The 18,108-nt window shown below is 55.9% G+C and overlaps 1 protein-coding gene across 2 annotated transcripts in view; it reads right to left on the reverse strand.

The window, feature by feature from the left end:
• Nucleotides 1-15,792, reverse strand: part of HHIPL1 (HHIP like 1) — a 29,920-nt gene extending 14,128 nt beyond the window's left edge. Inside the window, exons 1-5 of one of the 2 annotated variants that reach the window (XM_088829852.1) lie at nt 15,445-15,792; nt 8,065-8,711; nt 4,810-4,953; nt 1,771-2,150; nt 1,210-1,336 (exon numbers count right to left, since the gene is read on the reverse strand). In XM_088829852.1, the coding sequence (XP_088685978.1) occupies nt 1,210-1,336; nt 1,771-2,150; nt 4,810-4,953; nt 8,065-8,711; nt 15,445-15,720 (1,574 nt within the window). In that variant the 5' untranslated portion in view covers nt 15,721-15,792. The remainder of the gene's footprint in view (nt 1-1,209; nt 1,337-1,770; nt 2,151-4,809; nt 4,954-8,064; nt 8,712-15,444) is intronic. The other variant, XM_055418521.2, reaches the window with a different exon arrangement.
• Nucleotides 15,793-18,108: the final 2,316 nt, after the last annotated feature.

An 18,108-nucleotide genomic window follows, 5' to 3' on the forward strand; every position in this document is an offset into this window, starting at 1 on the left:
GATGCTGGGAAAGGTTGGGGGCGGGAGGAGAAGGGGACGACGGAGAATGAGATGGCTGGATGGCATCACCGACTCTGTGGACATGAGTTTGAGTGTACTCCGGGAGTTGGTGATGGACAGGGAGGCCTGGCGTGCTGTGATTCATGGGGTCGCGGAGAGTCGGACACGACTGAGCGACTGAACTGAACTGAACTGGGGAAATAAGATTCTTCAAGCTGAATGGTGCAACCAAAAAAAAAAAATTCATTTCACATGAGGCTGGGAAGGTCCTGAGATCACCAACAGATCCTTCCATTTTATTAATAAAACAAAACAACAAAACAACCAGAAATTGGGCATGTTCTAGATTCTAAGTGCTAAATATGTATGAAAGTGAAAAGTGAGAGCGAAGTTGCTCAGTCATGTCCGACTCTTTGTGACCCCATGGACTGTAGCCCATCAGGCTCCTCCATCTACGGGATTTTCCAGGCAAGAATACCGGAATGGGTTGCCATTTCTTTCTCCAGAGGATCTTCCTGACCCAGGGATCGAACCCAGGTCTCCCATGTTGTAGGCAGATGCTTTACTGTCTGAGTTACCAAGGAACTTCCCCATATACGTATGAACGGGACTCAAATAAGCTTAGTAAGCAGGTACTATTATCATTTTGCAAACGAGGAAATTAAAGCTCAGAGAGGTGAAGCAGCTGGCTCAATGTCACACAGCTAATAAGCACGCCAGGCTTCGGATACAGGTCATCTCAGCTGTATTTTAAAACATCATGCCAGGTGTGCGGCTTCCCTGGGCCTCTCTGGGCCTCAGTTTTCCCCTCTGTACAATGGGAAAAACAGGTGGTCATGAGGCTCTGTAAGCTCCCCCGGGGGAAAGAGTCTGACCCATGTCAGACTTGGGAGGTATGGTCTTGAACCCCCTCTGAAACCTGTTTGGGATGTGATTTATCCCATCCCCCTTTCCCCCCAGCACACCCACCCCTCTCTGGGGGCTCAGTGGGTGAAGGCAGCAAGGCTCCATAGGGCCCAGTGGGCTGACCTCAGCTGGATCCCCAGGTCCCCTCTCTCCAGCAAGGTGACCTCTCTGGCCAGGTGGCACAATGACAGGTCCTGGCTTCCAGGAGAGGGATGACCCAGAGAGGTCAAAGGTGGTGTTTGGGTTCTCCGACCTTTCACCTCTGCGATCCCTGACCCTCAGAACTGCTGTCCGGTCACTTACCCGCTCATGAAGTCTCCAAAAATGTAGAGGCCGTTCAGGTTGGGGTACTCGCAGCCGCGGTACACGTAGCCCCCAGTCACCGACTTGCCCAGTTTGTGCGGGTAGGCGAAAATCGGCAGCACGTCATCTGCAGAGTCGGGAGACGCTGGGTGAGCCTGCGGGGGTCCCGCGGAGGCTCCGCGGGTGGTCCCGAGTCCTGCCGGGCCAAGGGGTGGGAAGTCCCTAGGAGGGCCCGAGATGGGGCCCCAGAGAGTCAGCGAGAAAGGGCGATGCTTAAAGTTTGTAAGGTGCGGAGGGGGCAAGGGTTTGCCAGGCAGGAAGTAATTTGGAGAGGGCGGTGGGGGAGCCATTCCGGAGGGAAGAGCAGGCGAGGGAAGTCCGGGGTGGGCGCGCGGCTGGCGCGCATCCCGATGGTGGGAGGAGGGCAGGTTGTACCAGGACTGGGGGTCCCCAGTGGCTCGGGGGCCACCGAGCGAGGCGTGGGCGCACAGCCGCGGAGTGGGCACGGCAGATCTGGGGAGAGGGGCCCCGGGGGCGCGGCGCGGGGTCGGGGGCGGTCACCGAGGGAGGCGTTGGCGCACAGCTTGCGGTCGTAGCACTCGTAGCCCTCGCGGGCGCGCCAGCCGTAGTTGCGGCCGCGCTCCACCAGGTCCACCTCCTCGAACTTGTTCTGGCCCACGTCGCCGCAGAAGAGGCGCCCGCGGCCCGCGCCCGTCGCCGGGTCGCCGCGGTCGAAGGAGCAGCGCCACATGTTGCGTACCCCGAAGGCGTAGACCTCCGGCCGCGCGGCGGGGTCCCCCAGGAACGGGTTGTCGGGCGGGATGCGGTAGAGCGGGCCGCGCTCGTTGCGGTCCACGTCGATGCGCAGCACCTTGCCCAGCAGCGCCGATCTGCGGGAGAAAGCACCGCCTGGGGCGGGACTGGGGCTGGGCGTCCGGGGCCTGGAGCCCAAGGCCGCCCCAGGTGCAAGGCAAGCGTTGGCTATGGGGCCAGAGACCCCAAGTCCAAGTCCTCAGCAGCCATGCACCGGCTGGGTAACCCCAATCATCCAATTTGACATTATCAGGCACCTTACCATGTGCCAGGCTCCATCCTAAGCATTTGACTCACATAACACCTGTTGCTTTGTTTCATCATCACAACAAATCTTTTAGGTTGTTATTGTTGTTTAGTCACTAAGTCATGTCCGGCTCTTCCAACTCTCTGGACTGTAGCCCACCAGGCTCCTCTGTCCATGGGATTTCCCAGGCAAGAATACTGGAGTGGGTTGCCATTTCCTTCTCCATGGGATCTTCCCAACCCAGGGATCAAACCCGCATCTCCTGCATTGGCAGGTGGGTTCTTTACAGGGAAGCCCCGGTCTTTTAGGTAAGTGGGTGCTGTTGTGATCGCCATTTATTTCACAGTGGCCACAGAGCACCCCTCATAAACCGTAGGGCTGAGATCCAGCCTAGTTAGCCTGGCTGCAGAAACCCAAAGTCTTCACCGCACTTTCTGACCTCCCCAGGCCTTGGGGTTCTCTGCTGTAATATTAGATGGTCCCTCTCTTTCTTTGCAGGATGGTGCTGCAGGGTGAAAATGATACTAGAAAAATAACACCTGTTTGCAGCTTACTTTCGGCACCTAGCACAGCAACAGGCATGCAGTAGGTGCTCATTAAGTGTTTGGTGAGTGAATGAATGAATAAGTGCAATCAAAGTCAAGTGCACCATTTAAGAGTACAAGGGAGGTCAGGGAGACGGGAGAGAACATGGCTGATGTTAGCAGGGAACGGGAGGTGGGTTCCTGCCTTCTCTCTCACACGCGCCCGGGGCCATTGTAACATGTCAGAGGGCCAAACACGCCTCCGAAGCAGTTTAGTTCACCCCACACTCCACACACACCATCCTGAACCCAGGCTCTGAGAGGGGAACAACTTGCCAGTCTCCCAGGCAGCTCTGGACAGGAAGTGAGGTCCCTTCATTGTGCCCGGCAACATCGGCTTCCGGGGCCTGGGAGCGAGACCTCAGCACGTTCCCTCCAGAGCCACGTGGAACAGGGCACAGCTGCAGCCCAGACCTCCATGCAGCCACCAGGGTGAACAGCTTCTGGGTCTCATTCATTCCAGGACAAAAGTGACACACGATGGAATCTGCTTAGAGATGTGCAGAGGGGAACACACCCTCTTCATCTGTGGCTTTTTTTTACAGTATTTATTTATTTTTTTGGCTGTGTCTGGTCTTAGTTGAGGCATGTGGGATCTTTAGTTTGGGCATGGAATGCCTGGTTGTGGCACGTGGGATCTAATTCCTTGACCAAGGACTGCACTGCACTGGGAGCAGAATCTTAACCGCTGGACCACCAGGGAAGTCCCTTCATCTGCGATTTTTTGGATGCACTTACTTACTGCAAGGTTTTCCCCTAGGATTTAGGTGCACTCCCTTTGGGCTGCTTTTTAAGGCAGGACTGGCTGGTCTGCCCATTTGATGCAACCGTGTCCCCCACATTCTCACAAGCATCAGCACCCAAGCATTTCTGTCATCATTAAAGACACCACACAGTGTCCTCTTTCATGATGATAAAACGCCCCCCCGCCCCAGTAGCTGCCCCACAGGTAATCCCCTACTGTGGGCTTCTAGGTTCTGCTCCAGTGAGTGCCTCTCACACTCTGCAGCCGGCTCCGCACCAAGTTTCGGATTACTCCCCAGAGCCCACACACCACGCTCCAGGCTTTGATACAGCAGTGGGCAAAACTCATAGCAGCAAAATAATGTTTTAAGTCTTGTCCAATTATCCACAAATCCTTAATTTCTATTTTCTCAACTTCATCTCTAAATACATCCCAAACATGAGAAAACTGCAATGATTCTTACGCTGTCACATATGAAAACACAAGTCACAAATTGGGAACACTTTAATTACTGTGATCAACATCATATGCGCTATTTTTACTCTCTGGGCTGAGCAAGGTTTTGGGCTGAGAGAATGGAGGAGGCTGCCCTGAGACTCCTGGGTATCCTCATCTACACACTTGTGAGTGAGTGAGTGAGTGTGTGTGTGTGTGTCTGTGTCTGTGTGTATGTGTGTGTGTCTGTGTCTATGTGTGTGTGTCTGTGTCTATGTGTGTGTGTGCGTGTAAGGAAGGGAATGGTGACAGGCCATCTTCTCAAGCCCAGAAGGAAGGAACTGAGATTAAGACTCTGCTTCAATTTCGGGGTCATCTTGGGTGACCCTTGGGGTAGAAAACCCACACACCCATCCATACAGCCCTGCTCAGCCAGCTCACACTCCCAATTTGGTCTGGGAAGCACCCTTTTTCTTCCTCTGGCTCCAGCAGGGCTGGGCGGACTTCAGAGAAAAATCTCATCTTCCCAGAGGCTCGGTGATGCCGCCTTTCAGGTACCCATCACCTTTATTCCTCATAACAAGCCTCCCCATGGAGATGATCATTACTCCTTTCTAACTGATAAGAGAAAGGCACTGGGTTCCCCAACTGGCTAGCTGCAGGCTGAGCTGGGACCCAAAGCCATTTCTATTGCCCTAGTTTCATGGCTGAGGAAGTCATTCCCTCTCCAGGAGAGTACATAAACCAACCCAGCCACCAACCAAATCAGAACGTACTTGTTTTGGGCGTTTCCAAACTTCCCAAAGGGGTCTCCAGCCATCCCGCCATCTCCGGTAAAGATGTAGAGGTATCCATCATCCCCGAAGAGCAGCTGGCCTCCATTATGGTTCGAGGCTGGCTCTTCGATTTCCAGGATTATCCTAAAAGAAGATAAGCCACGCCCCACATAAACAAACACACAAACAAATCTCAGCCAGAAACACAAAACAAGATCACAGCAATAAAGCCTTCTCTCTCTTAGATGCCATTGTGTAGTTGGAAAGACTTTCCATATCCTTTATAGGAGGTGATTTTTATAAGGATCTGGCAGGCTAGGAAGGGATAATTCACATCACAGTGCCAATGAGATCCAAGAGGCTCAGAGAGGTTGAGCAACTTGCCCAAGGTCACACAGCCCATAGACAGCAGAGCTGGGACAGGAACTCAGGACTTCTGCTTCTGGTCTAGTGCTTTTTCCACTGCTCCTCTACGACTAGCCCCTGCCTGTTATGATCAAGTGAAACCGTTGATCCAATCACTAGCACGACTGGTTTCTTCATCGTCATAGCTACCCACACTTAAGCTGAGCACTTGTGACACAGTCCCTCATGTGTTATGGTTGTAACCTCTAAGGAGGCGGGCTGGATGGTGTGGACTGTGCTCAGCTCCACACTCACTTCTCAGTGACCTCCTTTACTGCCAGGGCGGGAATCTTCCACCACGTTGCCAGTCAGCTAGCTTCCAGTTAGGGCTTGCCAGGAGAGGGTGGCAGGCAAGGGGAAGGGAGGAGCCACATGTCCCTGGTTTCTGGAACTGCCTCCGGAAGCAATGGTTGCAGGAAGGGCGACAGCGCTGGTGAGTGTGGACTCCTGGCTTTCTGCCCAGACATCTGGGTACCAGGAGGGGCAAAACCCAGCAGCACCAAGACCTTTCTGCCTTTTGTTCCCCTTGCTTCTCACAAGAACTCATCTCTAGGGAACTTGACTCCTTTTCCTTCTCCAGTCCTCCCAATACCTTTGTAGCTAACTCCTTGTATTAAATTCCCTTTGACCAAAATGCTTAGGCTAGTTTAGGTTTTCCAGGATTGGCAACTGACTGGCCAATCCTTTATTAAAGCAGATAAGAAACCTGAGATACAGAAATGTCAGGTACCTTGAACCTAGGACTTTCGACCTTCAGAACCAAGACCAGAAGCCTTTCTATTGTTAGACCAACACACATGACGTGGGGAGCCACACACAATCCCCAAGCCAGGTCCTCCATGGAAAGGACAGCTCAGACTGTTGGACGTCCATCTCCCACTGGGATCCCAGCCCTGAGAACAGAGACTAACAGATGACTCAGGCAAGGATGACCACTCATTCCTGGCTCTGCCCTTAGCCAGCCATGCCTACTTCCTCCCCTGCAAGAGTCAGGTTCTAGGCTGGTTCTGTGAGGTCCCCAGAGGGACCCTTGCTGAACCCCAATTCTGAAATACGTTCATCTGTGTATCTTGTGTTCCACCTTCAGTCTTCATCAGGAATCCATTTTTTAAAGTCATCATTGAAGACACATTCATTCTGTCTCTCTGTCTCCCCTCTGTGAGACTCACATGACAAACTTGGCCTCTCTTGGAGAATCAGTTGTGTGGCCTCATATAAGATAACAAGAATTATGCTTTCTCTTTTTGCCCTGGCTGCCAGGAAGCTCACAGGCAAAATCTATTAATACATTAGATTCTCACATTAACCAGTTTGATTCCTTCTTTTTGTACTTTCGATGTCAAGAGTTTACAATTTTATCAAATGCATGATGTCCTGTTATTTGCTTATTTGTCCTCAGATCAGCCCTGGTCTTCCTCTTACCTGCTCTCTACTTCAGAGGTCCAGCTCCTGCAAACTACATTTCCCATGCTGTTCCGCTAACTGGCCTCCAGCTAGGTTCAGCCAAGGAAAGCATTGGCAGGAGACCGGAGTTGTGGGGGAGAAAATGAAAGTGTTGGTCGCTCAGTCATGTCTGACTCCTTGCGACTCCATGGACTGTAGCTGGCCAGGTTCCTGTTCATGGAATTCTCCAGGCAAGAATAGTGGAGTAGGGTGACATTCCTTCTCCAGGGGATCTTCCCAACCCAGGGATGGGAACCCTGGTCTCCTGAATTGCAGGCAGATACTTTACCAGCTCCTACAAACTAAATTTCCCATGCTTCTCAGCTAACTGGCCTGCAGCTAGGTTCAGCCAAGGAAAGCACTGGCAGGAGATGAGATGGAGGGGAGACTCAGGGGTATTTCTCCCTCCCCCTCTCTCTCTGCTTCAGGCAGTGTCTTGGCAGTAACTGCACCTCTTCCCTTGCTCCAGCTGCCCCCACCCAGACCAACCATGGTTCCAGCTTCTACCCAGCGGCCCCAGCTTTGGGCTCCAGAACCCTGCCTCTCACAGTGCAAGAGGTGAAGTCAGCTCCCTTTGGTTGCTGAACTCGGGATTGCCTCCCTTCTCCCCCCTCCCCCCACTATTTCTCATGCATCATTTCTAACACCTGAGGAGCTAATTCCCAGGATCAAATTCTGCCTATTTGAATTCCCTTGGCACAGGACTTATTCTCCTATTGGAGACAGATTATGTATGCCCTTCACACCAAGCTAGGTCAAAAACTGTTCGTTGCTCAGTCGTGTCTGACTCTTTGGGACCCGGCGGACTGCAGCCCCCCCAGGCTCCTTTTGTCCATGGAATTCTTCCAGGCAAGAATACTTCTCCAGGGGATCTTCCCCACCCAGGCATCAAACCAGGGTCTCCTGCATGGCAGGATGGCAGATTCTTTACAGGGCTGAGCCACCAGGGAAGCCCTGTCACACCTGTTTTGAAAACAGCTGGAGCATAACTAATACCCAAAAAGCAGACTGGGCATTGGGAGGAGCAGGAGCCTGCAGGCAAAGAACAGATAAACAAGCAGTTGGGAGGGTGGGAAGGAGGAATTTGCTTGGGGGTGGCCTTCACCTCTCTGAGCTGCCACTTCCTCATCTGCAAAATGGGGCTGTATGAGAACCAAACGAAACGAACCATCTCAAGGACCTGATCCAGGAGCTGGACTCAAGCCCCGGTGATGTCTGTTTGGAAACTGCCTCTTCCCTGAACTCCTCGGGGACTCAGCCCCCTTACTGGGTGCGACAGTCAGAATATTTCACATGTATATTTCACATGTGAAATATTCACTGAATATTTCCATGGACCATCGCCGGTCGCAGCCCTGCCAGATCTCAGCCACGCCCCCTCCCGGCCTGGGCTCCCGGGGGAACCACCTCTCGGAGTCGTGGTCCACAGCGTTGACGTCATCCTCCGAGACCCTGAACTCGCTGATGCGGATCCACTCGTCAAAGCCGACGCCCACCGAGTAGTAGACGTAGAGCTTGCCGTTGTGCCGGAAGCCGGGGTGGAAGGCCAGGCCCAGGAAGCCCCGCTCGTCGCCCTCCCAGGGCGAGGTGAGCACGGCGCGGCTGATGTTCAGGAAGGGCTTCTCCAGCCGCGAGCGGTCGGGCAGGTAGACCCACACCAGCCCCAGCTGCTCGGCCACGAAGAAGCGGTGGGTGCCGTCCCGGGCGTGGACCATGGCCACCGGGTTGCGCAGCCCGTTGGCCACCTCCTCCAGGCACAGCTGCAGGCAGCCCTCGGCGTCGGCCACCACGCGGCCCAGGTTGGAGTTGAGGTTCTCGTTGACCAGCAGGCGCGGGAAGCAGTAGTCGGTGTCGTCCAGGGACAGCGAGCGGCACAGCTTGGCGCGGTTGCCCTCCAGCGCCCAGAGCTCGCGGTCCGGAGACAGGTGCCGGAAGAGGCCCCGGCACGTCTGCCACATGTCCAGGCAGTAGTCCTCGCAGAGCCCGGGCACCGTCCGCAGGGGCGTGGACGGGTCCTCCGCGTCGTAGAGGTGGGCTGCGTAGGGCGAGCATTCCTGCAGAGACAGGCACGCGCAGGGATGCTCTGGGGTGGGCTTACCAGCTGCGTGACCGCGGGCGGTTCACCCCATCTCCTAGAGCCTCAGTCTGCTGATCTGTAAAATGGGAAGACGCCATCTGTCCATTCCACCCACTGTCTCGACTACAGCTCCAGGGGGCCTGCATCTCCGCACCTTCCTCCTTTCTCTTGCCTTGATGCTTCTGTTATAATAACCACTCTATGACTACTCCTGCTACTAACAACATCAGGAGCTACTCTTAAGCACCTACTGTCTGCCAGAAAGGATCTGAGGCATTTTAATACATTTTTTCTTTTATTTATTTATTTCAAAAAATTTTATGTATTTGGCTGCCCCAGGTTTTAGGTTTGGCCCTCGAGATCTTCAGTTGTAGTATGTGATAGGGCTTCCCTGATGGCTCAGATGGTAGAGAATCTGCCTGCAGTGCAGGAGACCAGGGTTTGATCCCTGGGTCAGGAAGATCCCCTGGGGGAGGAAACGACTACCTACTCCAGTACTATTGCCTGGAGAATTCCATGGACAGAAGAGCCTGGTGGGTTATAGACCATGGGGTCCCAAAGAGTTAGACACGACTGAGTGACTAACACATGTGAACTTTTAGTTGCAGCCTGTGGGATCCAGTTCCCTGACCAGGGATCGAACCCATGGCCTTCTGCATTGGGAGTGCAGAGACTTAGCTACTGGACCACCAGGGAAGTCTGCTTTCTCTCTTAATATGCTGCCTTCGCCCTATACCTCCATGATTCAGTCCACTTTTTTTTAGATCCCTACTCAAGGGGCACCTCCAGGAAGGTCTTCACTGACCACTCATCCATCACCCCCATTTCCTCCTGACCTCTGTTTTGGCTTAAAACAGAAAATGACAAAAAAACAAACACTGTAATGCTCCCTGATAATATAATAAAAATCAGTGGGTTTACTTGTTTATTGTCTGCCTTCCGCGGAAGCTAAATTCCACGAGGGCAGGAATTTGGCTGCATCGGTGTCTGTCATATCCCAGAGCCCAAGATGGTGTCTGGCACACAGGAGGCCCACGGTGAAGACCTAGGCGCCATGCTGGACACTGACTCACCCTGACCAGCCCTGCGTGGGGGTAAGTGCTCCTCCCTCCATTGTTTCATCCCCAGAAGAGCCCACGACAGGGGGCTCCCTCCTGCACGTGGGGAGACAGAGGTGCGGGTCCCCCAGTGTCTCTCAGCACCATTCGGTGAGCAGGGAGGACGTGGGTTTGGTCTCAGGTGGACCCCTCCCCCAAGCGCTGGGGCGGTGACGCATGCACACGTGTGAGCACCTTGATCACACTCCTGCCCCCAGTTCCTCTGGCCCCCTTGCCACCAGGACCCGCTTCCTCCTTCCCTCTGACCTTGGGTTCGGCCCCTCCAGGCAGGGCCCTGAGCCTGTCCCCCGCGGCCAGACCAGATTCTCCGTGAGATGAATCAGACCCACTCCTGCCCTGCTCCGCCTCCCCTCCAGCACCTCTTCAGACCCTCTTGACCTCTCTGGCCCCTTTTCCGGCTCTGCTGGGCTGTGACTCCACGGGGCAAAACTCAACAGCTCTGGCTCCCCGCTCCACCTCCCCCCGGGGGCTTCGCCATTGATGAGACACTTGGGACCCCACTCAGCACCCGCGTGGGCAGGATCTGGAAGGCAGGGGAGTTAAGGCCTGATGTGGCAAACCTTGAGCCCCTGAGAGAAGGAAGCTGATGGATAAATTGTTCTGTCTTCCTCTGGGCTCAACCCCCTCCACCCCCCCCACCCCCCCGCCCGTGCCAGTCCTGATCTGCCGTCTATATGGTTTCTTGGACCTGTGGTCTCGCCAGCTCAAGCATCAGTCACATTTGGCAACAGCCAACTTGCAACTGCATCCTTGATGGCTCTCTCTCTGCCCCTGGTCACTCCTGCTGGCAGGGTCCACTCACCCTAAGAAGGGAAAAAAACCCATGAACTCTGGTCCAGGTTCTGCTTTCTGAAAATCCCACATGGAGACAACCGATGTGACCAGGCCTCTCCCAGCTTCGAGATCCAGAACCGACCATCTGAGAGCTGAAAGCCCCCTCCCCCGAGAGCAAAGGTCTCAGGACCCCAGGCCCTCTAAGGATATCCCTCAGCCAGAGCTTCTGACCAAGCCTACGTTGTTGTTTCTGACAACCCCCATCCCACGCCCCCACCATGAGCTCACCAGGCCAGAGCCTGCGGGTCTGACTCAGCCCCGGGCCCCCGGAGGCCTCCAGGGATGCTCGTCCCCCAGTATGGGAGGCACAGACAGGCCCACTCGGCCTGCTCTCAGACAGGGCCCGGCTGGGCTCCCACTGGAGGCCCCCAGGGGCCATGGGTGGCAGGCTGCCCTCTTGGCTGGGTTCTCAGGCTCCTGGCCAGAGGCCACACCCTCCTTTTACACGATTGTGGGTTTTGGTCACACCGTTGGCTGGTCCTCCTGGCCTGTCTCCTGCTACTGTGGGGCTGAGGGCCACTTGGTGACGTGCTTGTGGTTTGGTGAGCACTGTCCCGGGCCCAGACAGGGAGGCCGTGTTCCATGTGTTCCAGACGGCCCGGCCCTGGCCTCTGTGCCGTGACCCCTCTTTCATGCTTCCCCTGGAGGGCCCGTGAGTCCCGCCAGCAGCTGTGGCTGAATCAGGGAGGGCCTGTGCTCGCACACAGCTCATTTCTGCTTTGCAAAGTAGGTTCATGGTGATTCCTACTAGATATGAGAAGCTGAGGCTTCAAGAAGGCCGCATGCCAAGAAGTGGCCAAGCCACGGCTCAGACCCGGGTCTCATGACACCCAGAGCAGGGCTCTTTTCAGATTACTCACCGGAATTTCATTCAACAAGTGTTTAGCGCTTTCAGACTCCGTGCCAGGCACTGTCCTCAGCTCCAGAGACAGTGGGCAGCAAAATAAACTTCTGCAAGCCAATCTGAGGGCCCTCCATGCATCAGTACCCAACCCACGGGACTTCTGGTGGGTGCTGAGCCACTGGTGGTCCAGTGGCTAAGACTCCACACTCCCAGTGCAGGGGGCCCAGGTTCCATTCCTGGTCAGGAAACTATGTCCCACATGCGACAACTGAGTTCTCATGCCACAACTAAAACTCCTGTGTGCCACAACTGAGCCCTGGCACAGCCAAATAAATAAATAGCAAAAAAAAAAAAAAAGCAACTAGCCTCACAGTGGTCAGTGGAGGGAGGCAGCAGAAAACCCATGGAAAACCAACCCAGTGTCACATTGCTTAGCTGTCTGCGCCTTTCAGCACAGGACAAACAGCCTGCACACACCACTGCTCAAGCTTGCCTCTGTGCGGTTGCTGACACTCATGACCCACGGCCCAGAGTCCCGAAGGCTTCTTATGCCCATCATCTACTCTTTAGGAAGACTGAGTCTTTCTTCTCTTGGTTGTGCCATGTAGCTAGTTCCTTGACCAGGGATCAAACTCTCAGCAGTGAAATCACAGAGCCCTAACCACTGGACCACCAGGGAATTCCCCAGGAAGACTGAGTCTTTGTACACAATATTTACCTGTAGGACATTCCCTCCTTGCCCACTTCTGCATACGGCAAACTCCTATGCATGCCTCAAAGCCCAAGTCAATAGCCTTCTCTTACACCTCTGTTCCCGGACTCCCCTGGCCCTTGTGGATGCGCCTACAGTTCTCTGTCCACATCTCAGACACAACATTCACCTAAATGTAATTCTGTAGCTTGCAGCGCGACCTCTGCTTCTGCTGTCACCTCCCCATTGTGCCGGTGGTCTGCCTGACTAGAACTGAGTTATCTCTTTGTGTGTCTGTCCACCCACCAGGCTGTGGGACCCTTCAGGGCAGGGATCGCAGGGCCCAGCACATGGTGAGGCTTCAAGAAGGCAGGCAATATGGCAAAGTGATTAAAAGAGGGGTTCTGGAGTCAGAGCACACGGGAGACTGAATCTACCATTCCCTGAGTGACCTTGGGCAAGTTCCTTAATCTATCTGTGCCTATGTCCCCATCCATAAAAGGGAAAAAATTTCCAAGAGAAATAAACTGAAGCATAGAGTTATTGGGAGAAATAAACTGAAGCGAGACATGTGTTTTCTGAGTAAGTACTCAAACAATATGGACTATCAAGAGGCAACTCAGTGTTCCCTCCTCCAGGAAGGCTACCCTGACTTTTTCAGGGCAAGCTCTGCCTCCATGGTGACCCTTGGGGAGCCTCTGGCCCATTCTTATAAGTGTCTCTGTGTCTCCTGAATTGAACAAGGAGACTTTTGAGAATTGGGTTTGTGACTGGCCAGCTGCCCCTGGGTCCAGCACCCAGCACAGGACCAACTCCTGACAGACTCCAAAGCACTGTCTGCCCAGTGGCTGGACCTGCACGGCGTGTTGTGCACAGACTTCTATCAGAAACCAGGCTTTGATGACTTGGGCTACTTAGAGGCCATCGCGGTCACACGGAAGTTGGTTGCATGGACTGGCTCTCATCAACCTGGGACCTGAGTTACCACATTTCACAAGCTCTCTCTTCTCCTTCCTACGACATCAGATGGACCAGGGCAAAGCCTCAGGAAAGGGTCTGAAGGGGCCAGGACGGACTACTGCTCTCTGGCTAGGTAGCTATCATGGACATCTGAAGGAGTTGTGGGTGTCAGATGGGCGCATGTTCTGGGGGGACTGTGGGCACAGGCATGGTTTCATGGTCTCTTTTGCCATTGGGAGTCCAGGCAGATGTGGGTGCCTGAATTCCATCACTGACCAAAACTTGTAAACAAGGCACCTCGGCCCCCTCCCCTGGTGGAAATCAGGAGGTGCTGAGTCCAGACACGGACTTGGCTTGCTGGGAACACTGTCCCCAGTCCAGCACTCTCCCTCCCTCCCACGAGGCCCTCTAGGGAAACCATGATCCAGCCTCTGCTGCACTCTCCAAGCTCGCTCCAGACATGAGGTCACTCCCAAGACGCCTGGGGTAAGATGCTAGCAGCCATTCTACCACAGCTTGCTCAAGGCCAGGCCATGCTGGGACGGATCCCAAGGACAGAGGGGAGCCTCCTGCCAGGGGGAGGGTAGCAGGACCGGCCCTTCCCTTCTTTGTCTGCAGACCTGCCTACCTTCAGTGCCCCGCTGAGCCTGGCACATAGTAAATGCTCAATTAAAACAAAAAAGCAAAAAGCACGGAATGGATGCATGAACTCGTCTACGTGACTGACATGGCAAGATTACAGGATCTGATCCTTCGGAGTCCCCAGATAGGCAAGGGAGGTGGACGCTTGACGGCACCATTCTCGCTCCCGAGATGCACAGTGTGGGGGCTCAGGGGAGTCTACCAAAAGAGAAAGCCTTCCCAGCACCTCTTATTTCTTGCTCAGACGATGGCTCACTCACATGGGCAATTAGTGTGGTCCAAGTGTCACCATGGCCATTGCCGGGTTGTATGATCACCAGGCCAGTCCCTGCCTCTCCAGGTCTTCCCTGAATCAGCCTCTGGGCCCCACTCCCATCCCCGCTTGGGGCTGGGCAGCCACTGGGGACCAAGGAGGCACTAGAGAAATCCAGGCAGAATGGCTCACTGAGCTCTGAGTGTGTGTCATTCAGTCTTCATGGCAAGCGGGGGTTGGGAGGGCGGGGAAACTTAGACCTCCCCCAGTGTACACATGACGCAACTGAAGTGGGGTGATGACCTGTCCGGGCTGCAAGGCCAGGAAGTGGCAGAGCCAGGATCAGACCCTAGTACGTCTGAATCCAAGCCAGCCCCAGTTGGCCCCACCCCTCCCACCAGCACCTGCCCCGATGGCAGAAGGCTAGGACTCTGCTGTGTAGACAGGATCCCTCCACCCACAGGTCCTCTCACTGCCCAGGGTTGGGCCTTCGGACTTCTCAGCCTTGATCCAATACCCGGCAGGGGCTGGGGTCATCAGGCACTCTGGAGTCAGGAAAACGAACAACCGAGGCACAATCTGGTGTGAGGAGGAGCGGGGTTCAGCATTCAGAGGAGGGACGGGGCCGAGAGGCTTCACCAAAGGGACCTCTTGGGGGGTCTCCGAGGATGAGAGAGCCCATGCTGGGTGGGAGCGCCATCCCAGGGAGAGGGCACAGCACGAACCTAGGGGGTCTGGAACTGCCTGGCACATCTCACTACTGGGGTCACCCAGGGTCGGAGCCCCAGTGCGTATCAGGGTCCCGCAGTCCGGAGGGGCCCTCAGAGCACTCCTTTAGGCTGGGGGGAAAGGCCCTCATTGGGAACAGGGTCCCCCAAACCCCTTGACAAACCCAAGCCCAGCGCGCCGGTCATGCCCTCTGCAGGGGTCAGTGGGTGCCCACCTCCCCCCAGGGGCAACGCAAGGAAGCTCAGAGCAGGACAAAAGCTTCCCATCCTGGCGCTTGGACAAGGGCAGTGCTCTCCGGGGCTGGGGCACTGGGGGCATCTTTAGGCGGTGCCAGGGCAGAAGAGCCCCCCAGACTCGGAGGGAGCAATGATTTCATCCGGAGGAGTAACCGAGACCCAGAGAAAAACCTAAGTCACAAAGTTAGTGATGGCAAAGCCCACAGCCATCCCAGGATGCCCAACTCCCTGCCCGCTGCCAAATGACTCCCGCCCGGGGGTCTCTGGTTCCAGCGCCCGATGCCCAGCCTCGATCCTCCTCGCCCAGTAGGGTTGCCACCGCCGCCACCCTCGCATCTGGGACCGAGGCCCCGGGCGCGCGCCCTCCCGCCGCGCGCCCCGCAGGGCCCGCGCGCCCGCTCACCTGGCACAGCAGGTCGAGCGCGTAGCCGGCGCACTCGGCCCACATCGCGGCGTCCACGCGCGCCGCCACGGCCCCGAAGCGCCGGGCCAGCGCCGCGTCCTGCTCGGGAGTGCAGCAGCCGAAGGCCGAGTACTGCGCGCAGAAGCGCAGCGGCTGCGGCGGCCGGAAGGGCGGCCTGAAGTCCAGGCACTGCGGGTGCGCCGCGGCCCAGAGCGCCCGGAGCGCCAGCAGCGCCAGCAGCGTCCCGGCCCCGGCCCCGGCCCGCCGGCCCGCCATGCCGCCGCCCCGCTCCGCCCCGGCCCGGCCGGCGGAGGAAGAGGCGGAGGGAGGCACCCCCGGCCCAGTGCGGCCCTTGAGTAGCCGCCGGCCGCGCCCCGAGCGCCCGCCTCCCGCCCCGCCGGCAGCCTCCCGGGACGCCCGCCCCGCAGAGCCTCGGGCTGGGAGACCTGGAGACCTCCCGTGTTAGAGGTCCCCCCTGGCGCGGGCCTGAGCGCAGAGGGGCGCGGTGCACAACTCGACGCAACCTCCTGGGTCGGGAGCCTTTCCGATTATCGTGGCGGTGACCTGGCCTCCTCGGGCCGGGTGCGTACTTGTTTCCCGTGTTCATCTGGGGAGCAGCTGTCTCCCCCCGGGGCTTTTAGCCCAGGAGGTGCGGGAGACTGACTGGGCCAGGGGAGGGACACCATGGGGCCCGCGGTGGAAATTCTCACAAAATCACTTAAAATGGGAGTGCAGCCATGTAAAGGCGTGGGGGCGCTGCCCTGGGACTTACAAGGTGGGGAGGGAGGTTGGGGCCCCCTTGAGAGTCCACTGTGGACGCCCACCCCAGGCTTCTTCACCTTCTCCCCTCCTGGGTAGCAGACTCCGGACAGCCTGGGACTGCAGGGCCTCCTCCCTGCGGCTCCTGCACGGGTGAGCCTCCAGCTGTCTACCCTCCAGCTTCTGCCGGGCATCACCACCCGGGTGTCGGAAGGGGCAGCCGCTGCAGCCCCGTTCCTCTCCCCTCTCCCCATCAGCTCCACTCCACAGAACCCTAGAGGTTTTTCAGAAAGACTAATACCATGGGGGTCCTTGCCCTGCTGACCAGGTCTGAGGCCTCTCAGAACCCAGGGAAGGGGTTTGCAAACTCTCTTGAGCAAGCCAGCCCTGGTGAAATGCAGCTTCTGAGGCCGAGAGATTCTGATGGCCCCCCTGGAGAACTCTAATGCAAGAAATTCTGGAATTACTCTTTGAGCTACCCTGGTATTCAACACGCAGGGTAGGGTGGAGTTCACCCGTGGCTCCCACTGCCCAGACGGGACCCCCCCACACACATACACACACACAAACACACACAGATGCACACACACACACACAGAGACACACACAGACACATGCACACACACACACACACACACGCACGCACGTGCGCACACACACACTGCCCCCCACTGCCAGAATCTTAGAGCAACAAATCCCCCCAGGGTATACTTTTCCAGGTGGTCCTTAGCACTTGCTTCTCCCAAGAATGATCGTCTCCATCTTCTCAGTTTGGCAAACTCCTACTCAGCCTTCATGGCCCCAACTCACACACCCATTCTGGGCAGGTCTTTTTGGGCTGCCCTGGGGGACAGGATCCATGTCTTTGTGCCAGCCCTAGTGGCAGGACTGAGGGTGAACTCGATTCTGCAGGACTCTAAGCTCCCTGAGGTCTGTGGTTTAGGCCTGAACAGGTACCATGTGTGAGCCAAGGTGTCCACAGCATGTCAAACATCTCTGAATACTTAAAATGTGGCAGGGGTGGACGTCCCTGGTAGTCCAGTGGTTAAGACTCCCCATTTCCATTGCAGGGGGACACAAGTTCGATCCCTGGTCAGGGAACTAAGATCTCACATACCTCATGTCATAGCCAAATAAATTAATTAAATAAAAGTAAAATCTCTACCATGGCCAACATGACCTATAAAAAAATAAATAAATACAATAAAATGGGGAATTTTGTAGAGAATTGATGACCAAGAAGTTGTACAGGAAACAGTGAGGCAACCTTGAGACTAGCAGGAAGATGCTACAAGTACCTGACTGGAGGAACAGCAGGGAATGTCACTAAAGCCAAGGGTCTAGGGTCAGCTGGCCAGAGCTGGTGGCCAGCGAGCATGTCTGTGGAACTGCAGACAGTCCCTGTTAGAGACTCTGCCTGTTTCGGAGGGAAAGAAGTCCTCTGACTAATCCCTTCCTCTGGCTTTCTGATTCCTGTCACTGGCCTACCTTGCAGGGGAGGCTGGGGCTGCAGCCTGGAAGTATGACCCCTGGCGCCCTCCTGCAGGCCATCGGGGCAAGCGCAGGGCCAGATGGGAGCTGCGGAGGGCTCACGCAGTGGCCCCTTCCTTTCAGCCTGCAGCCACACAGGGCGATGGTCTCTGTCTCAGACTGAGTGGCTTGTAAACAGCAGAGATTTATTTCTCACAGTTCCAGAGGCTGGAAGTTCAAGATCAGGGTGACACACAGTTGGGTTCCGGTGCTGGCCCTCTTCCGCGTTGCAGGCATCTGTTTTCTTGTTGTGTCTTCATGTGGCAGAGAGAGAGAAAGAGGAAGCTTGTGTCTTTTTCCAAGGACACTAATCCGACTCATGGGGGCTCCACTCACATGACTTAATGACCTCCCAAGGGCACCACCTCCTAATAC

This window comes from Moschus berezovskii, chromosome 21 (genome assembly GCF_049115385.1).
Source record: "Moschus berezovskii isolate FMDL1 chromosome 21, NW_MosBer_1.0, whole genome shotgun sequence".
In the NCBI taxonomy this organism is placed as follows: Eukaryota; Metazoa; Chordata; class Mammalia; order Artiodactyla; family Moschidae; genus Moschus; species Moschus berezovskii.